At 44.3% G+C, this 15,299-nt stretch overlaps 2 protein-coding genes across 2 annotated transcripts in view; one reads left to right on the top strand and one right to left on the bottom strand.

Moving 5' to 3' along the window:
- DNAJC2 (DnaJ heat shock protein family (Hsp40) member C2) overlaps nt 1-10,336 on the top strand; it is a 40,720-nt gene extending 30,384 nt beyond the window's left edge. Inside the window, exons 14-17 of the mRNA XM_040343486.1 lie at nt 5,761-5,861; nt 6,254-6,364; nt 6,507-6,661; nt 10,179-10,336. Coding sequence (XP_040199420.1) covers nt 5,761-5,861; nt 6,254-6,364; nt 6,507-6,661; nt 10,179-10,253 — 442 coding nt within the window. The 3' untranslated portion in view covers nt 10,254-10,336. The remainder of the gene's footprint in view (nt 1-5,760; nt 5,862-6,253; nt 6,365-6,506; nt 6,662-10,178) is intronic.
- PMPCB (peptidase, mitochondrial processing subunit beta) overlaps nt 10,265-15,299 on the bottom strand; it is a 31,910-nt gene continuing 26,875 nt past the window's right edge. The window contains exon 13 of the mRNA XM_040343487.1: nt 10,265-10,608. Coding sequence (XP_040199421.1) covers nt 10,550-10,608 — 59 coding nt within the window. The 3' untranslated portion in view covers nt 10,265-10,549. The remainder of the gene's footprint in view (nt 10,609-15,299) is intronic.

Here is a 15,299-nt window from a genome sequence, read left to right as displayed (position 1 = left end):
AGAAACTAAAAATATTTTGGAGGGCCGGGCCAAAAGGCTAAACTCAATACTGCATAAAATCAATTGTATTTCTTTATAAAAAGCAGTAAATATCATTGTTGGAAAACTGGGGGACAGAGGCTGGGGACATGACACAGGAGGGGGACAGAGGCTGGGGACATGGCACAGGAGGGGGACAGAGGCTGGGGACATGGCACAAGAGGGGGACAGAGGCTGGGGACATGACACAGGAGGGGGACAGAGGCTGGGGACATGGCACAGGAGGGGGACAGAGGCTGGGGACATGACACAGGAGGGGGACAGAGGCTGGGGACATGGCACAGGAGGGGGACAGAGGCTGGGGACATGGCACAGGAGGGGGACAGAGGCTGGGGACATGACACAGGAGGGGGACAGAGGCTGGGGACATGACACAGGAGGGGGACAGAGGCTGGGGACATGACACAGGAGGGGGACAGAGGCTGGGGACATGACACAGGAGGGGGACAGAGGCTGGGGACATGACACAGGAGGGGGACAGACGCTGGGGACATGACACAGGAGGGGGACAGACGCTGGGGACATGACACAGGAGGGGGACAGACGCTGGGGACATGACACAGGAGGGGGACAGACGCTGGGGACATGACACAGGAGGGGGACAGACGCTGGGGACATGACACAGGAGGGGGACAGACGCTGGGGACATGACACAGGAGGGGGACAGACGCTGGGGACATGACACAGGAGGGGGACAGACGCTGGGGACATGACACAGGAGGGGGACAGAGGCTGGGGACATGACACAGGAGGGAGACAGACGCTGGGGACATGACACAGGAGGGAGACAGACGCTGGGGACATGACACAGGAGGGAGACAGAGGCTGGGGACATGACACAGGAGGGAGACAGACGCTGGGGACATGACACAGGAGGGAGACAGACGCTGGGGACATGACACAGGAGGGAGACAGACGCTGGGGACATGACACAGGAGGGAGACAGAGGCTGGGGACAGGCAGCCACTGTTTAATCAATAACAATTGATTAAACAGTGGCTGCATGTGATGGCACAGTGGCTGCATGTGATGGCACAGTGGTTGCGTTTGATGGGCACAGTGGCGAAAATTGATGGCACAGTGGCTGCGTGTGATGGGCACAGTGGCAACAATTGATGGCACAGTGACTGCGTGTGTTGGCACAGTGGCTGCATGTGATGGCACGGTGGCTGCGTTTGATGGGCACAGTGGCTGCGTGTGATTGGCACAGTGGCTGCGTTTGATGGGCAGAGTGGCTGCGTGTGATTGGCACAGTGGCTGCGTGTGATTGGCACAGTGGCTGCGTTTGATGGGCACAGTGGCTGCATGTGATTGGCACAGTGGCTGCGTGTGATTGGCACAGTGGCTGCGTGTGATTGGCACAGTGGCTGCATGTGATTGGCACAGTGGCTGCATGTGATTGGCACAGTGGCTGCATGTGATTGGCACAGTGGCTGTGTTTGGGAACAGTGGCAACAATTGATTGCACAGTGGCTGCGTGTGATTGGCACAGTGGCTGCGTGTGATTGGCACAGTGGCTGCGTGTGATTGGCACAGTGGCTGCGTGTGATTGGCACAGTGGCTGCGTGTGATTGGCACAGTGGCTGCGTGTGATGGGCACAGTGGCTGTGTGTGATTGGCACAGTGGCTGCGTTTGATGGGCAGAGTGGCTGCGTGTTATTGGCACAGTGGCTGCGTGCTATTGGCACAGTGGCTGCGTTTGATGGGCACAGTGGCTGCGTGTGATTGGCACAGTGGCTGCGTGTGATTGGCACAGTGGCTGCGTGTGATTGGCACAGTGGCTGCGTGTGATTGGCACAGTGGCTGCGTGTGATTGGCACAGTGGCTGCGTGTGATTGGCACAGTGGCGACAATTTATGGTGGCGAAGTGGCTGCGTGTGTTGGCACAAGTGGCTGCATGTGTTGGCACAAGTGGCTGCGTGTGATGGGCACAGTGACCCCTCCCGGCCCTGCCTACTGTTATCACTGCGGCGGGGAACATAACAGACAGCGTTCGTTTGAACAGCTGTTTTCCCCGCTGCGCATAGACACTTCCCCTTGGACGGATCTGTCCAATCGCGAGCAAGGGGGAGTGTCTATGTGACTCCCCCTTGCTCGCGATTGGACAGATCCGTCCAAGGGGAAGTGTCTATGCCATAGACACTCCCCCTTGGACGGATCTGTCCAATCGCGAGCAAGGGGGAGTGTCTATGTGACTCTCCCTTGCTCGCGATTGGACAGATCCGTCCAAGGGGGAGTGTCTATGCGCGGCGGGGAAAACAGCTGTTCAAACGAACGCTGTCTGTAATATTCCCCGCCGCGGTGATTAACGTGGCAGCGGCGGGCGGGGGTGGGCCGGATTAAAAGGTCCGCCGGGCCGTAGTTTGCCCAGGTCTGATCTAAATGGTACCTTTTGCTATGTTAATATTCTCCTTCAGCACTCTTGAATAGCTGCCAACTATCAAACCTACTTGGGATATCTGAATCATTTGAAGGCTGCCTGCTTGCTTAGGTTAAAAAATAAAGTATGCTTCTCCTGTGGCAGTGCATTGTAAAAGCGCTAAACAGGCAGGCGATCCTCCATTAGGGGTATATAGGATATAGAGGTGTTTGCTTACCTGCATTCAAATCCAGGAATATACTGTATTTATTGGCGTATAACACTCACTTTTTTCCCCTGAAAATAGAGGGTAAACTGTGCCTGCGTGTTATACGCAGGGGGTTGTGGAAAGTTTTTTTCCTGAAACTTCCCTCTTAAAGTTAGGGTGCGTGTTATACTCCTGTGCGTGTTATACTCCTGTGCGTGTTATACGCTGATAGATACGGTAAATGCTGGATTGCTGTAATATGAATATCTTGACTAATTTCCGTGGCTAGATGATTGCATTCGCCTCTTTCTGCATCTCACTCTTGGCCCATAAATAGAACAAGGTCCTTGCTGACCAGGAGGGGGTGGGCCTAGCTTCTCATTCAGATGTTAGTCAAACTTTGCTTGATAAAGCATCTCAGGTTTTGGGCTCATGGGTGTGTGCTCTTATAGGTTAGCTAGTATGTATATGTCTGCTTTAAAGCGGGGGTTCACCCTTAGAGGGCACTTTTTCCCGTTAGCTTCATGCTCGTTTTCTCTAGGGGAATCGGCTATTTGTTTTAAAATATGTGCAGTACTTACCCGTTTACGAGATGCATCCTCTCCGTCGCTTCCGGGTATGGGCTGCGGGAATGGGCGTTCCTTCTTGATTGACAGTCTTCCGAGAGGCTTCCGACGGTCGCATCCATCGCGTCACGATTTTCCGAAAGAAGCCGAACGTCGGTGCGCAGGCGCAGTATAGAGCCACACCGACGTTCGGCTTCTTTCGGCTACGAGTGACGCGATGGATGCGACCGTCGGAAGCCTCTCGGAAGACTGTCAATCAAGAAGGAACGCCCGCTCCCGAAGACCCATACCCGGAAGCGACGGAAGAAGATGCATCTCGAAAACGGGTAAGTACTGCTCATATTTTAATACAAATAGCCGATTCCCCTAGACCGAACGAGCAGGAATCTAAGGGGAGAAAAAAAAATGTTTTATAAATGGGTGAACTCCCGCTTTAAGTATCTCCTGCTTAATCTATCGCTGTTCTAGCAAACCATGGGTCACTTTAAGCCTCATTCAAAAATTTGTAGGAAATATCAACTCGTGGTTTTCATTTTATCCTGTCCTGATGGTGGAAAGGCATCTTTCTGAGGATGTCTTGCTTTGCTCCTCCTTTTGGCATTCATAGCTGATGAATGAAAGCCTCGTACACTCGTTTACGACAAACAATTGTCCGATGGAGCGTACAAACGGTCGGATTATCTGACAAAAACCCTGCCTCAGGCAATCGTCGGAAAATCCGATCATGTGTACAGGCCTTAAGAGTAGCTTTGATGCTGATGTGGACAGCAACTGGAGAGCATGCTTCTCATATCAAAATATATCCTATAGACCCATACAAATTACACAAGAGGGATAGAAGCCTTGAGGTTTTGTGTTTCCTCTGTTGGTAGTCCAGAGAAATGTGCATATTCCTAACCTATTGCCTCAGAATGAAAGGTAAGCCTCTTTCACTTAACTCTTGTGTGGGAAATAAAAAAAAGGGGGGGGGGGTTGGGAATATATAAGAGTTTTCAAGAGCTAAAATGTTAATGGAACATTTGAAGGTTTATATCGAAATGTCGCTTCAGTCCTCCTGTGATGAGGGCTTCCCCACTTCTTCCTCCCATTTTAGAATATAAGATAATTTGCTAGTGCCTGCCACAGTGGTCAGAATCTGGTATAGCTGCAGAATAAGGCTATGTACGGGGGATGTAAAAGAGTAAGGGTATATTTCAATTGTTCGGTGTATAGGAGGACCAGTCTTTTAATGTGGCCATATTTTTGAGGTAGACCTCACTAGATTTATTTATATACCTATTACCGCACTTCTGTGCCTGTCCTCTAATTCCATCTTCAATGCAAATATGATCTAACCTATCAACTTTGAATGTGAGCCTGCAGGCACCCATATAATACCAGAGGGGTTCAAGTATTTTGCTGGCGTTTGCTTGATTTGCTTTAATTGGCTTTTCTATATTTTTAGCCATTTGGAAATTTCGCTTCATATATAATTTGTTAAATGGTCAAAACCACTAGTGCCGTGTAAAATGTTTGAGTTCCGATGGTGCAGGTATTTTTAGACAAGTATGACAAAAAATGTTTTACTCGCTGCATACTGTCTTTTAGGCCCCTTGTCCTTTGCAATCATAACTTGCTCATGTTTTATGCAAAGACCCTAGATGCAGTTTTGTGCGCTTTTTTCTGCAATAAAAAAAGCATGCACAGTGTTTTCCATGTATTCCAATGGCTCTAGTTCACACCATGCAGTCAGTTTTCGGTGCAGAAACTGACTGCATGGTGTGAACTAGGGCCCTTTGGAATACATGGAAAACACTGTGCATGCATTTTATGCAGAAAAAAAGCGCACTGAGTGGAAACACTGTAAAGAGCTGAGTAATGTTGTGTAAAGGTGCGTAAATGTATAGAGAAGTACAATTCTTCTTCCTCCCCATTGCCAGTATTGTAATAAACTAATTTATACTCCTGTAAATCGGTGTTGCTGATCTTTACTCAGCTGGGTGCAATGTCCCATAGATAACAATGCATCAAATTTTTAAATCGGTAAAAAGTGGTGTGTTTACTCCCGTGTGCAAGAGGTCTTAAAGCGGACCTTCAGTCCTTTTTTCATCTTTCAATCTCTTAAATCCTCTGCCCTTGTTTTAACTTTGGATAGTAAAACATTTTTTCTGCCAGTAAATACCTTTTATACAGCCCACTTCCTGTTTGGTCATTAGCCTAGGCTTATGACATCATGTTTGCCAGGAAGGGAGGGTGGGGTGATTCATAAGAGGGCCAATGAAAGCTGTAGAGGTGTGCCTCTGTGTAAAATAGGCAGCAGCTTAAACGGCCCAATGTTAAAATGGCTGCAGCCAGACTTGGTGGAGGGAGATTTCTGCAGCATATTTGGCAAGTACAGAATGACAGTATATATAAAATAATGTGCAAAGTGGTTGAAGAGAAGCGTCAGAATGGCAAAGGTGTTTTTATTACAAATTATGTGAGCAGACTGCAGTTCCTCTCTAAGAAGCCAGTATCTACCATGTACCATTACCAGATAAAATGTACTTCTGTACCCAGGTGAATATTTGCATTCTGACATAACATTTAATTTTTTATTACATCCACAGGTGGGAAGTTATTGCAAATTATATGAATTTGCACTCTGTTTCTGGAATAAAAAGGACCGCTAAGGATGTAATTAATAAGGCCAAGTCGCTACAGAAATTAGGTAAATAAGTGCTTCAACAAATCTGCTTTCTAGAGAAAAAAATGTACCCTGTGCCTCCATCTTTGGGCTGCAATCCTTCACATTTTAGTGTTCTGAGTTTAGAATTAAGACATGCGCTTTAAAAGGTAATCTGTCATTTGAGGAATATGTGGGCCATAATCGCGCACAAAAAATGCTAGTTGCTTGGCTCTTATGCCAATTTTCTTGTCTTCAGTATGGAGTCACTGATGAACAGGTATGTGGATAAAGCTTCTGCATGCCTGATCCACATCCCTAACTGAATTCATAGTCAGCCAGGCAACTGGTATTTTCAGAAGGTAGCAGCCCCTGTATTTCTCTCGGTACACATTCCTTTAATTTCATTAACTACTTTTTTTTTTTCCCCCTTACAGATCCTCAGCAAAAGGATGACGTCAACAAAAAAGCATTTGATAAATTCAAGAAAGAACACAAAGTTGTACCTGCGACTGTGGATAATGTTGTGCCTTCAGAGCGCTTTGAAGGTATTTCTGTCACACTTGGGATTTCCAGCTGTCAATTGTCATTACTGATTTGTAGTTTTAAAGTCTGCATTATATCCTGCTATAGCTCTTTTTCCAAATCCCTAAAGTGTAAACTTCTTACAATACTTATGCCCCTTTTAAGGTCCCAGTGGAGATTCTGTTGCATGGACAACTGAAGAACAAAAGCTTCTAGAGCAAGCACTTAAGACCTATCCTGTGAGTACTCCAGAACGATGGGAAAGGATTGCAGATGCTGTCCCTGGCAGGTCCAAGAAGGACTGCATGAAAAGATATAAGGTTGGTTATAGTCTGGTGTGCACATAATATGCTGATTTAGTTAGGCAAGAGGTTTTCTTTATTATAAACTGAGGCGCACAGGAGTCGAGAATAGTTTTAGACATATGGGTAATGCTACCACAGGTTTGGAAGCTGGAAAACAAAAATGTTTAATCCAACCCCTGTGTAGCACTTCCTCCCTCCAACTGTTATACTTCAGTTTTTTTGCTAGTATCCAAGGAGGTTGAATGCCTTTTCTGCAGCAGATGATTTCCCTTCTTCCTCTTTAGGTACTTTTTGGTATGTCTTTTTACTTTCAATGAGGATTACATTGTCTGTGAATAAGCTGATCTTATGTTCATGAGATGCTATGGTAAATCCTGATGTTGGAGTGTTCATTCTAATATGTTCCACTAATGATTTCAAAGGGGGGAAAGGGACATCCCCGTCTGGTACAGTTTATAATTTGGAAGGGTGTGGATAGTAGGTCAGATGGTATATACTTGTCCGGAAGGGGATGAGTATAAGGCAGTTATGGCGTTGAGAATGGGGCCTTGGCATCCAAATTTATGAAGGACTCCACGCAGGTACTGCCAGTGTTCCCTATCGAATGCCTTTATGGGTCTTCAAAACTATGGCCCTCCAGTTGTTCAGGAACTACAATTCCCATCATGCCTATGAATGTCAGTGGTTTACAATGCCTTATGGGATGTGTAGTTCCGCAACAGGGCCGTAGTTTGAGGATCCCTGCTTTATGGCATCTAGGGAGAGGAGTAAAGAGTGTGTGTTTTCTTCATGGTGAATTATATTGATTAGTTGTCTTGTGGGGTTGAAAGCCTGGCGACCCTTAGTGAAGCCTGATTGGTCTTTGTGAATGAGATTTTGCAAGATATCAATTAGTCTATTCGCAATAAGTTTGGCGTAGATTTTTATGTTACTGAGTAGGGAGATTTGGCGGAAATTTTGTGGGGAGGTAAGGTCTTTACCTGGCTTAGGTAGGGTCACCATTGCCGATATCATTTTGCTTGGAAAAGCTGAAGAGAGCACAGGCGAGGTGAAAGTATATTTTGGAATTGTTTATAGTATTTGCCAGTGAGGTCATCTGGGCTGGGGGATTTATTATTTGCCATCTCTGATATCACTGTAGAAATTTCTGTAAATGGTGAGTTCAGGTTTGCCAAACAGGGTGTCAAGGTAGGAAGATTTAATGTGGGAAAGGAACTTATCTATTTCAGTTGGTGTGTTTTAATGTAATTGTTGATGTTGTATTAAAGATTACTATATATAGGCATTAGTTATAGATTGGGGGTTTAAAAGTTTTTTCCCTTTTTTGTATTTGGGGGATAAAGGCTATTTTGGATTTGAGGCACCTTCCTTTAATGTGGAGAGCCGTTTTTTTTTTTTTTTTTTTTCCTGCTTTGTTATAAGTGGTTGCCTTAAAAGAGATTTTATTTTAGACATACTCTCCTCTGAGAACTGAAGGCTCGGTTCTCACTACTCCCCGAGCAGAGCGATGCTGACTGTCAGTCAGCATCATTTCTGCTCTACTTCTCCGTGCTCATTGGAGCGCTAAGCTATGTAGGGGCGGGGAGTGGCTGTCTCAGCGAATCGACTGCCATCAATCAAGGCAGCTGGTGGACTTGGAAGTTGTGATGACGTGCTGCCTCGACTGATGGCAGTGACGTCAGCGTAGAGCGGACTTCAGACCACTCTCTGCTGAAAGCGGGGCACAGGAGTGCAAAACAAATTGTACTCCTGTGACACAGAGGAGAAGCTCAGGCTGGACTTGTGTTGCATTTTTTCATAGGGTTCTAAAAAGGAGACCTAAGCTCTTGGAGTAGTGTGAATAATTTGTTATTGAGGGTCGGGGAAGGGTGTAGTTTGTTTTGGTTTTCAACATCGGTAATGGCTTTTGGCAGGGCTTCCAATTGTTGTCCTCTCTTTCTTAGCGCTAGAGACCATTTGAATAAACAAACCTCCGGTGTCCGACCAAGCACCTTATTGCTTGGTCGGACACTGAGCCTGAGCTAGTAGAAAATTATTATTCTAAAATGTTTTGCAATGTTATTTGCATATTAGGGATTTTGTATCAAAAAAGTATTAGCCCCTCCCATAGGGAGGTGTGTGGGTGATATACAGTATCAGTTAAGGTTATAGGGGCGTGGTCTGACGAAGTCATAATGTGTGTAAATGCATGAAGATTGTATTTTCTGGAGCAACTATTTATCGGTCAGGAAGAGGTCTATGCGAGAACAAGTATTGTAGTGTGGAGACAGGTAGGTGTAGTCCCTCCCGTCTGCTTGATAACATCTCCATATGTCAGGTCATTGCTGTTGATGGATATGTCTTAAAAAAAAAAAGATAGGCCCTCTTCAAGTTCTCTTTTTTAGTACTTTGTTTCCTCCCCTAAAAATAAAAAATAAAAAATCGGGAAATTTTGCAATACTCCAAACTGGATCTTTGGACCATTTATTCCCACTAACTGTTGTCTTGCTTGGGTGGAAATCCTTCCTTTTCCCATATCTTGGAAGGATTCTCCTCCATAGGTGTATCTGCCTTTCTACTCCTTGTAACAGTCCATTTTGATTAAGGAATCTTGTCAGTTCATTAAAAATTGTACTCTACTTGACTTTGGATGAACCTCTACTGTAACAGACTGGGGAGTCTTTCATAGTCTACTCTTTCTGGCCAGTGAGGATCAAAAACCGTAATGAAATCCATCATTGATACAGATGCATCTCAAAAAAATTGGAATATGATAAAGTTAATTTCAGTAATTCAATTTAAAAAGTGAAACCCCTATATTTTATAGGGGCTCTCAAGCATGCATTGCTTTTTATTTTGATAATTATGGCTAGGGAAAACCCAAAGTTTAGTATTGAATGCGCTATATGTAAAAGCGGAGCTATTTAAGACAATCTCCTGGCGTGCAGAGAAAAACTGGCTCAGGTTTTGCAAAAGTGTCTCGTGCATTCTGAAAGTGGCACAGCATGAGCCTAATTTTAAAGCTGAGTTCCAGTCATTTGTTTATTAAAAGTTGGCAGCTACAATTCGTAGCTGCTGACTTTTAATAAATGGCCACTTACCTGTCCCACAATCCACAGCAGTGTCCTCCCTCGCTGCTGCTGGCGTCTTCACTATGGGCACCCGGCTGTGACAGCTTGCGGCTTCACATCTGGGTGCGCTCTGTGACTGGCCCCGACGTCTTCTAGGACCTGTCACATGTCCCAGAAGACTTTGGGAAGGAGAACTTCCGATCACCTAAGGTGACCAGAAGTGGGAGCTGGTACCTGTCAAACGCTCTTCCCCAACCCCTGAGTCCTTTTGGGTGGAACTAGGCTTTGTGTTGAGTACTAGTATATGAATTTGGCACATTCTTTACCACTTTTAGCATGCAAGAGAGATACTTTGCAAAATCTGCCTGTGCTAGGCATCATTAAAGCCATATAATCTTTTACAAAAGGTGTATTTAACACTTTACTCTCTTGGATATATTTTTTTGCCCTTAAATTGTATCTGTTCTGCTCTCCCTTAACAGGAACTTGTAGAAATGGTGAAAGCCAAAAAAGCTGCTCAAGAACAAGTACTGAATGCAACGAAGTCCAAGAAATGAGGACGATCATCTGTTTGTGTGTCATGTTTTATAATAAAACGAAGCAAATACTACAAGTATTTGGTTGGATAAATTATATTAAACATTTTTGTTTCTTTTACTATACAAAAAATGGTTTTACAGATTTTCGTTTTAACACAGTCCTACACAATTGAAACCATATAAACAATTACATATTTAGGTTAGAGTCCTACAAGGCTCATATTACACACCTAAAAAGTCTGAATGATAAAATAAGTATTCAGCAAATCACATTTGGTTTCAAAATATAAATATCTTTAGAAATAAAGATGTCGTCACTGCCAATACATTTTACCGCGTATTTCATTGTAATCTGGGAGAAGACAGATGGGACCTGGTAAAAGAAAAATATAATATCATAAGCACTTAGCAGACCCATTTAGTTTTGGAACAGTTATAGCATAACTAAACTGATCTATTTAAAGTTAACCTTTCAGGTCCACAAGATTGTACAAGGTAATAAAATAATGTCTGGAGTTTATTTTTAGCCTTTGTGCTGTTCCCATACATCATCTGGTCGAAGGGGTCTACCAGGATGATGCCTGGAGCTATTGGGGGGGGGGTTGGGGTTGGACTAAAGCTGGCTGACCATAGAGATTACTAAGAATAGTATGCAGGCAGACTTTCTATTGGAGTGAATAGGTCTGGGGGTGCACAGAGTAGCACTGTGAATGATTGAAAGAGAGGCTATACCTACTAGAAAACCCCTCCCTACTGCCTTTTTTTCCTGCTAGTATTGTAGGAGAATGGACTTTTTTTTCACCTGTGCTGCGATTATAAAAATTCTATTAATTGTACATCTTCACATTTATGACTACCTGTGATATGATACTCGGGTGAATTAATACTGGCCAAAAATAAGGCAGGTTCTCCTGCCCAAGTATAACCACTCAACTCCGTTTTCTGCTGTAATGGGTGAAGTTTGAGATTTATAAAGTCCCTGCAGCTGGATTGCAAATGTTCCTCTGGTGTGCTGGCCAGTACTTTGTCTGTATCGCCAATGAAGAGCTATACTACCAAAGCAGTGTTTGTAAGAGGCGGCATCAGACCATGGGGCTTGACTGTCATGCCACACAGGCGCCATCTTGAATTCTGGACAGTTCAGAAACCTTGTCGTGTTACAGCACAGTGGCAACTACAGCTATATCTGCAAGTACTATTGGGGCACCTGCTACAGGGGTCTCTCACCATCAAGTGTCTTGACTTTTGCCAGGCCATTCCTCTCAGCTGGTAAACCACTCCCATATTGGAGTGTTAGGTCTATTGCCTTCAGCAAGCAATTGCAATGGGCAGGCAGAATTTTTTTGGGGGGTGTGGTGATATGAGCTCCTAAATCCCTCCATCCGATAGGGTCTAACCCTCTGCATAGTTCAGCTCGCAAAAGCTCCCCTAAAGGTTAGCATGTTGCTGAATCCTTGCTCTTCTCTGGTATTTTCACTGTTTAAGGGGCCCATTCTTCCAGTTCCTTTCTGTCTAGGGAGGACTTTTCAGCTGCCAGTTCTGGTTTGTCTGAACAGCTCTTGGGGATTCTAGGTTGGACCACACAGGATGCAAGAGCATGCACTTCCCTTCTGCAGGAAGATGCGATATTGGAGGAACATCCACTGGACAAGGATGAAAATTAAGAATCCACTGGATAAGTCCTCTCAGGGTCTGACTCCATTAAAGAAAAAAAAAGTGGTCTCCCTGGATGGCACAGTATGAATACATCTGGCACTTGTTTTGGGTCCTGGGAGCAGCCTAGGAATCACATTTTCCTGTGCATCATCATTTGCAGAAAGTTAGCCCATTTGGCCTCATCTGCAGAAGTTCCTCTCGCCACTGAAACTATTGAGTCAATAGTAACCCATAGAGGAGAGGGAAAAAAAAAAAAAGTGTTTTATTCACCTGGCTACTTGATTAAGACCCTGAAAGTCCCGGTGGATGAGGTCTTATTCAAGTATGGACACAAAGGGGTTTATTTACTAAAGGCAAATCCACTTTGCACTACAAGTGCATTCGCTGTAGATGCAAGGAAAATAAAACAGCATTTTAGCTTGCAAAATGATTGGATGATAAAATCAGCAGAGCTTCCCCTCATTTCAGATCTAAAGCAACTTCACTTCCAAGTGCACTGCTTGGGCAAAGTGTATGAATCATTTCAAAGAATCGACCATTCTTGGATGCAATCATTTAGAAAATGACTAAGGGTAAAAGCACACTTATACCTAAAGAAGGCAAAAACAGCAGGTCAAACTGCTACAGCCTTCAGAGGCCAAGACACGTTCCTTGCATCCAAAAGTCACAAAACAAATGGATCTGTAGCATGGTGAAAAAAAAGTTATCAGCTTGAGTGCTTTGCTGCCTTCTCTCTCCATGCTTTGTGTGCAGGGGTCTTCCTGGAGCCCAAAGAACAGGTTTTCTTTGCCGCTCTGGAAAGACTGCCATTTCAAGGGGTCATCACACCTGTCCCAAAGAATTATTCTTATGGCATCTACTACAATCTGTTTACCATTTCAAAGTTAAAAATATCCAACCTATTCCTGACCACAAGGGTTTCAGATTTCTGCAGGTGCAGAAATTCAGAACTGAGTCTACCCAACTTCTGATTGCTTCACTTCATCAGGGGAACTTCCTGGCCTTAGTAGATATCAATGATGTCTACCTTCAAATCCTGGATTTCCCAGCCTTGCCAACAGTTTCTGTGGTTCATTGCAAAAGGATAGTCACTACCCATTTGGCATTGCCATTTAGTTATTCCACAGCTCCCAGAGTGTTTAACAAGGTTTTTTTTTTTTCCCCCAACGTTGAGGACTTAAGGGCATTCCTATAGTGGGGTATCTGGGAGAAAAGGATTGCTGCTCCCAAAGCTTCACAGGAAAGTGTCTACTAGGAGCTGACAGGTGCTGGCTCTGCACAATTTTGACGAGGAAAAATATCCTGGATGGCCGCACACCGTGAAAAATGCATGTTTATTGTAGAAAATAAAATCCAGTGTACAGCAGTCAAATCATATTGAGAAAAGTAGGGTATCTGGGAGGAACTGCATCTCAGGGAGCAGTTAGCTCAGACCTTGGTGTCAAATGTCCTATCAGGAACTGCAGATCCTGGAAAAGTTTAGCCTTAGTTCCGATGCAACATCTGGAGCATTTGTGCTTTGTTCTAGGCATATAGTACAAGCCAAGGTGTTGAGTCCACAGCAGTTCCTGCCCCTACACTTTTTGGGCAGAGTTTCTGAGGTCACTGGAGAGTCCCTCAAATTCCAGACTGCGTGAAGGATCTGTATGCCAAAGTTTCACTTCAGGGTGTTACAACATGGTACAAATGTCAACAGTCTTTGGATTTTCCCATGCACTTGAATAATGGATTTATAGGCTGATGCTGGATGCCAGAAAATATTTCCTTCCGATGACTTGGAAGGTTTTGAGGAAGGATGTCATACTCAAGGAACATGGTCATCAAAAGAACGGCAGTTGCTGATCAACATCCTAGAATTTTGATTCGGCTCACTCTTCAGCATTGGTGTGGATTTGGCATACCATCAAGGATGGATATGAAGTTGTGCTGCTCAATAGAAAATTCACTTGATCTTGTTCTGGCTCTCTGCACCAATGTGGAAAAATTGGCAGATGAACTTTCTCAGCCATCAACAGCTGAATTCTCAGTTCAAGAACGACAACTTTAGGAAAGAATACCATTGTTCATGAAAGGCCTAGTATGAAGCTTGCACGTTTCATCCTCGATAGTATGTCATGGGGCATGTTTTGGCTTTTCCCATCTGGTGTGGTGAGGTCTCTGGCTTTAGGTACCAACAAGGGGCAGATCTGGGCTTTAGCTGTTTCAGAGACTTATTGCATCCCATTCCTGGTAAAAAAAAGCCTTTGGGTAGGGTGTCATGTGGATTTTTTTTTTTTTTTTTCCTGTGCAGCCCACTTAGGTTTGTGTAGGACCTTAAATTGGTGTTGTCTGTTTTACAGACTTGTTTATGTGTGCCTACCTGAAAGATTCCCCTGCCATTACTTTGGCTTCTAGAGTGTCTGAGCTGATTGCACTCTTCAGCAAGGAGCCTTTCAAGATATTTTTTTTGTTTTAATCACCATAAGGTGGTGTTGAGGGATTTTTTTTTTAACTTAAGGTGGTTTCCTCAGTCCACCTGAATCAGGCCATCTTTTTATCCTAAGCAAAACATGTTTAAAATTCTTTCAATGTTATTCATGCTGTTCAGATTTATCTGAAGCAAAGAGCTTCCCTTGGACAGCCTGGGTTCCCCGTTTGTTCTACCGGAGGGTCTTTGCAAGGGCCAGGCTGCTTCTCTATTACTCTTAAGGGGATTCATTACATAATTTCAGAGGCCTCATGAGCAAGGTAACTCCTTCCCCAATCAAGGTCCATCCTACCAGAAGTATCAGCATCAAGTTTGTAAGGTTGCTACCTAGTCTTCTCTTCATGTTTGTTAAGTTTTATTAGGTGGATGTTCAAGCCACTGCGGATGCCAATTTTGGACAAAAGGTCTTGCAGGTGGCTTTTTTTTCCTTTCTCTTCAAATGTTCCATTTGGGTTTTGTGTGTTCTCTTTGTTGCCCAGTCTGTTAAGTGCCTTGCAACATCCCAAGTAGTTATAGATCGGAAGATGGCCTGTGTCCAGTGATGTACAAATCAGAATTTGTTTTTACATAAAAAATTATTTTCGTGGAGTACATTCCAGGACAAAGGGGTCTCTCGCCTCTTGTCTGTGTTTTTCATTGCTCACTATAAACCTGAGCTGGGAGGGGTTAGGCCTTGGCAGAGAAACCTGACTTTTTTGGCTACTGTCCATTCACTTAAATGCATAGGCAAAACCATCTGTAAAGTCCTCCAAGAAAAGGTTTAAAAGGTAAACTAAACATTGTAATTCAACCTACACGTTCTCACCTAGCATGCACTGTCAAATACAGGATATCAAAGGCCAGTTTCCCCCAAGGATACTTTTCTGATGGCATTGCTTGTGTCACACTCCAGTTTCCTAGATCTCGGATACCAGTAAAAGATTTGCCTGAAGCATTTATGC

This window comes from Rana temporaria, chromosome 3 (genome assembly GCF_905171775.1).
Source record: "Rana temporaria chromosome 3, aRanTem1.1, whole genome shotgun sequence".
NCBI classification, from domain to species: domain Eukaryota; kingdom Metazoa; phylum Chordata; class Amphibia; order Anura; family Ranidae; genus Rana; species Rana temporaria.
The sequence above is the reverse complement of the archived record's forward strand: the minus strand, read 5'-3'. Positions and strand labels throughout refer to the sequence as shown.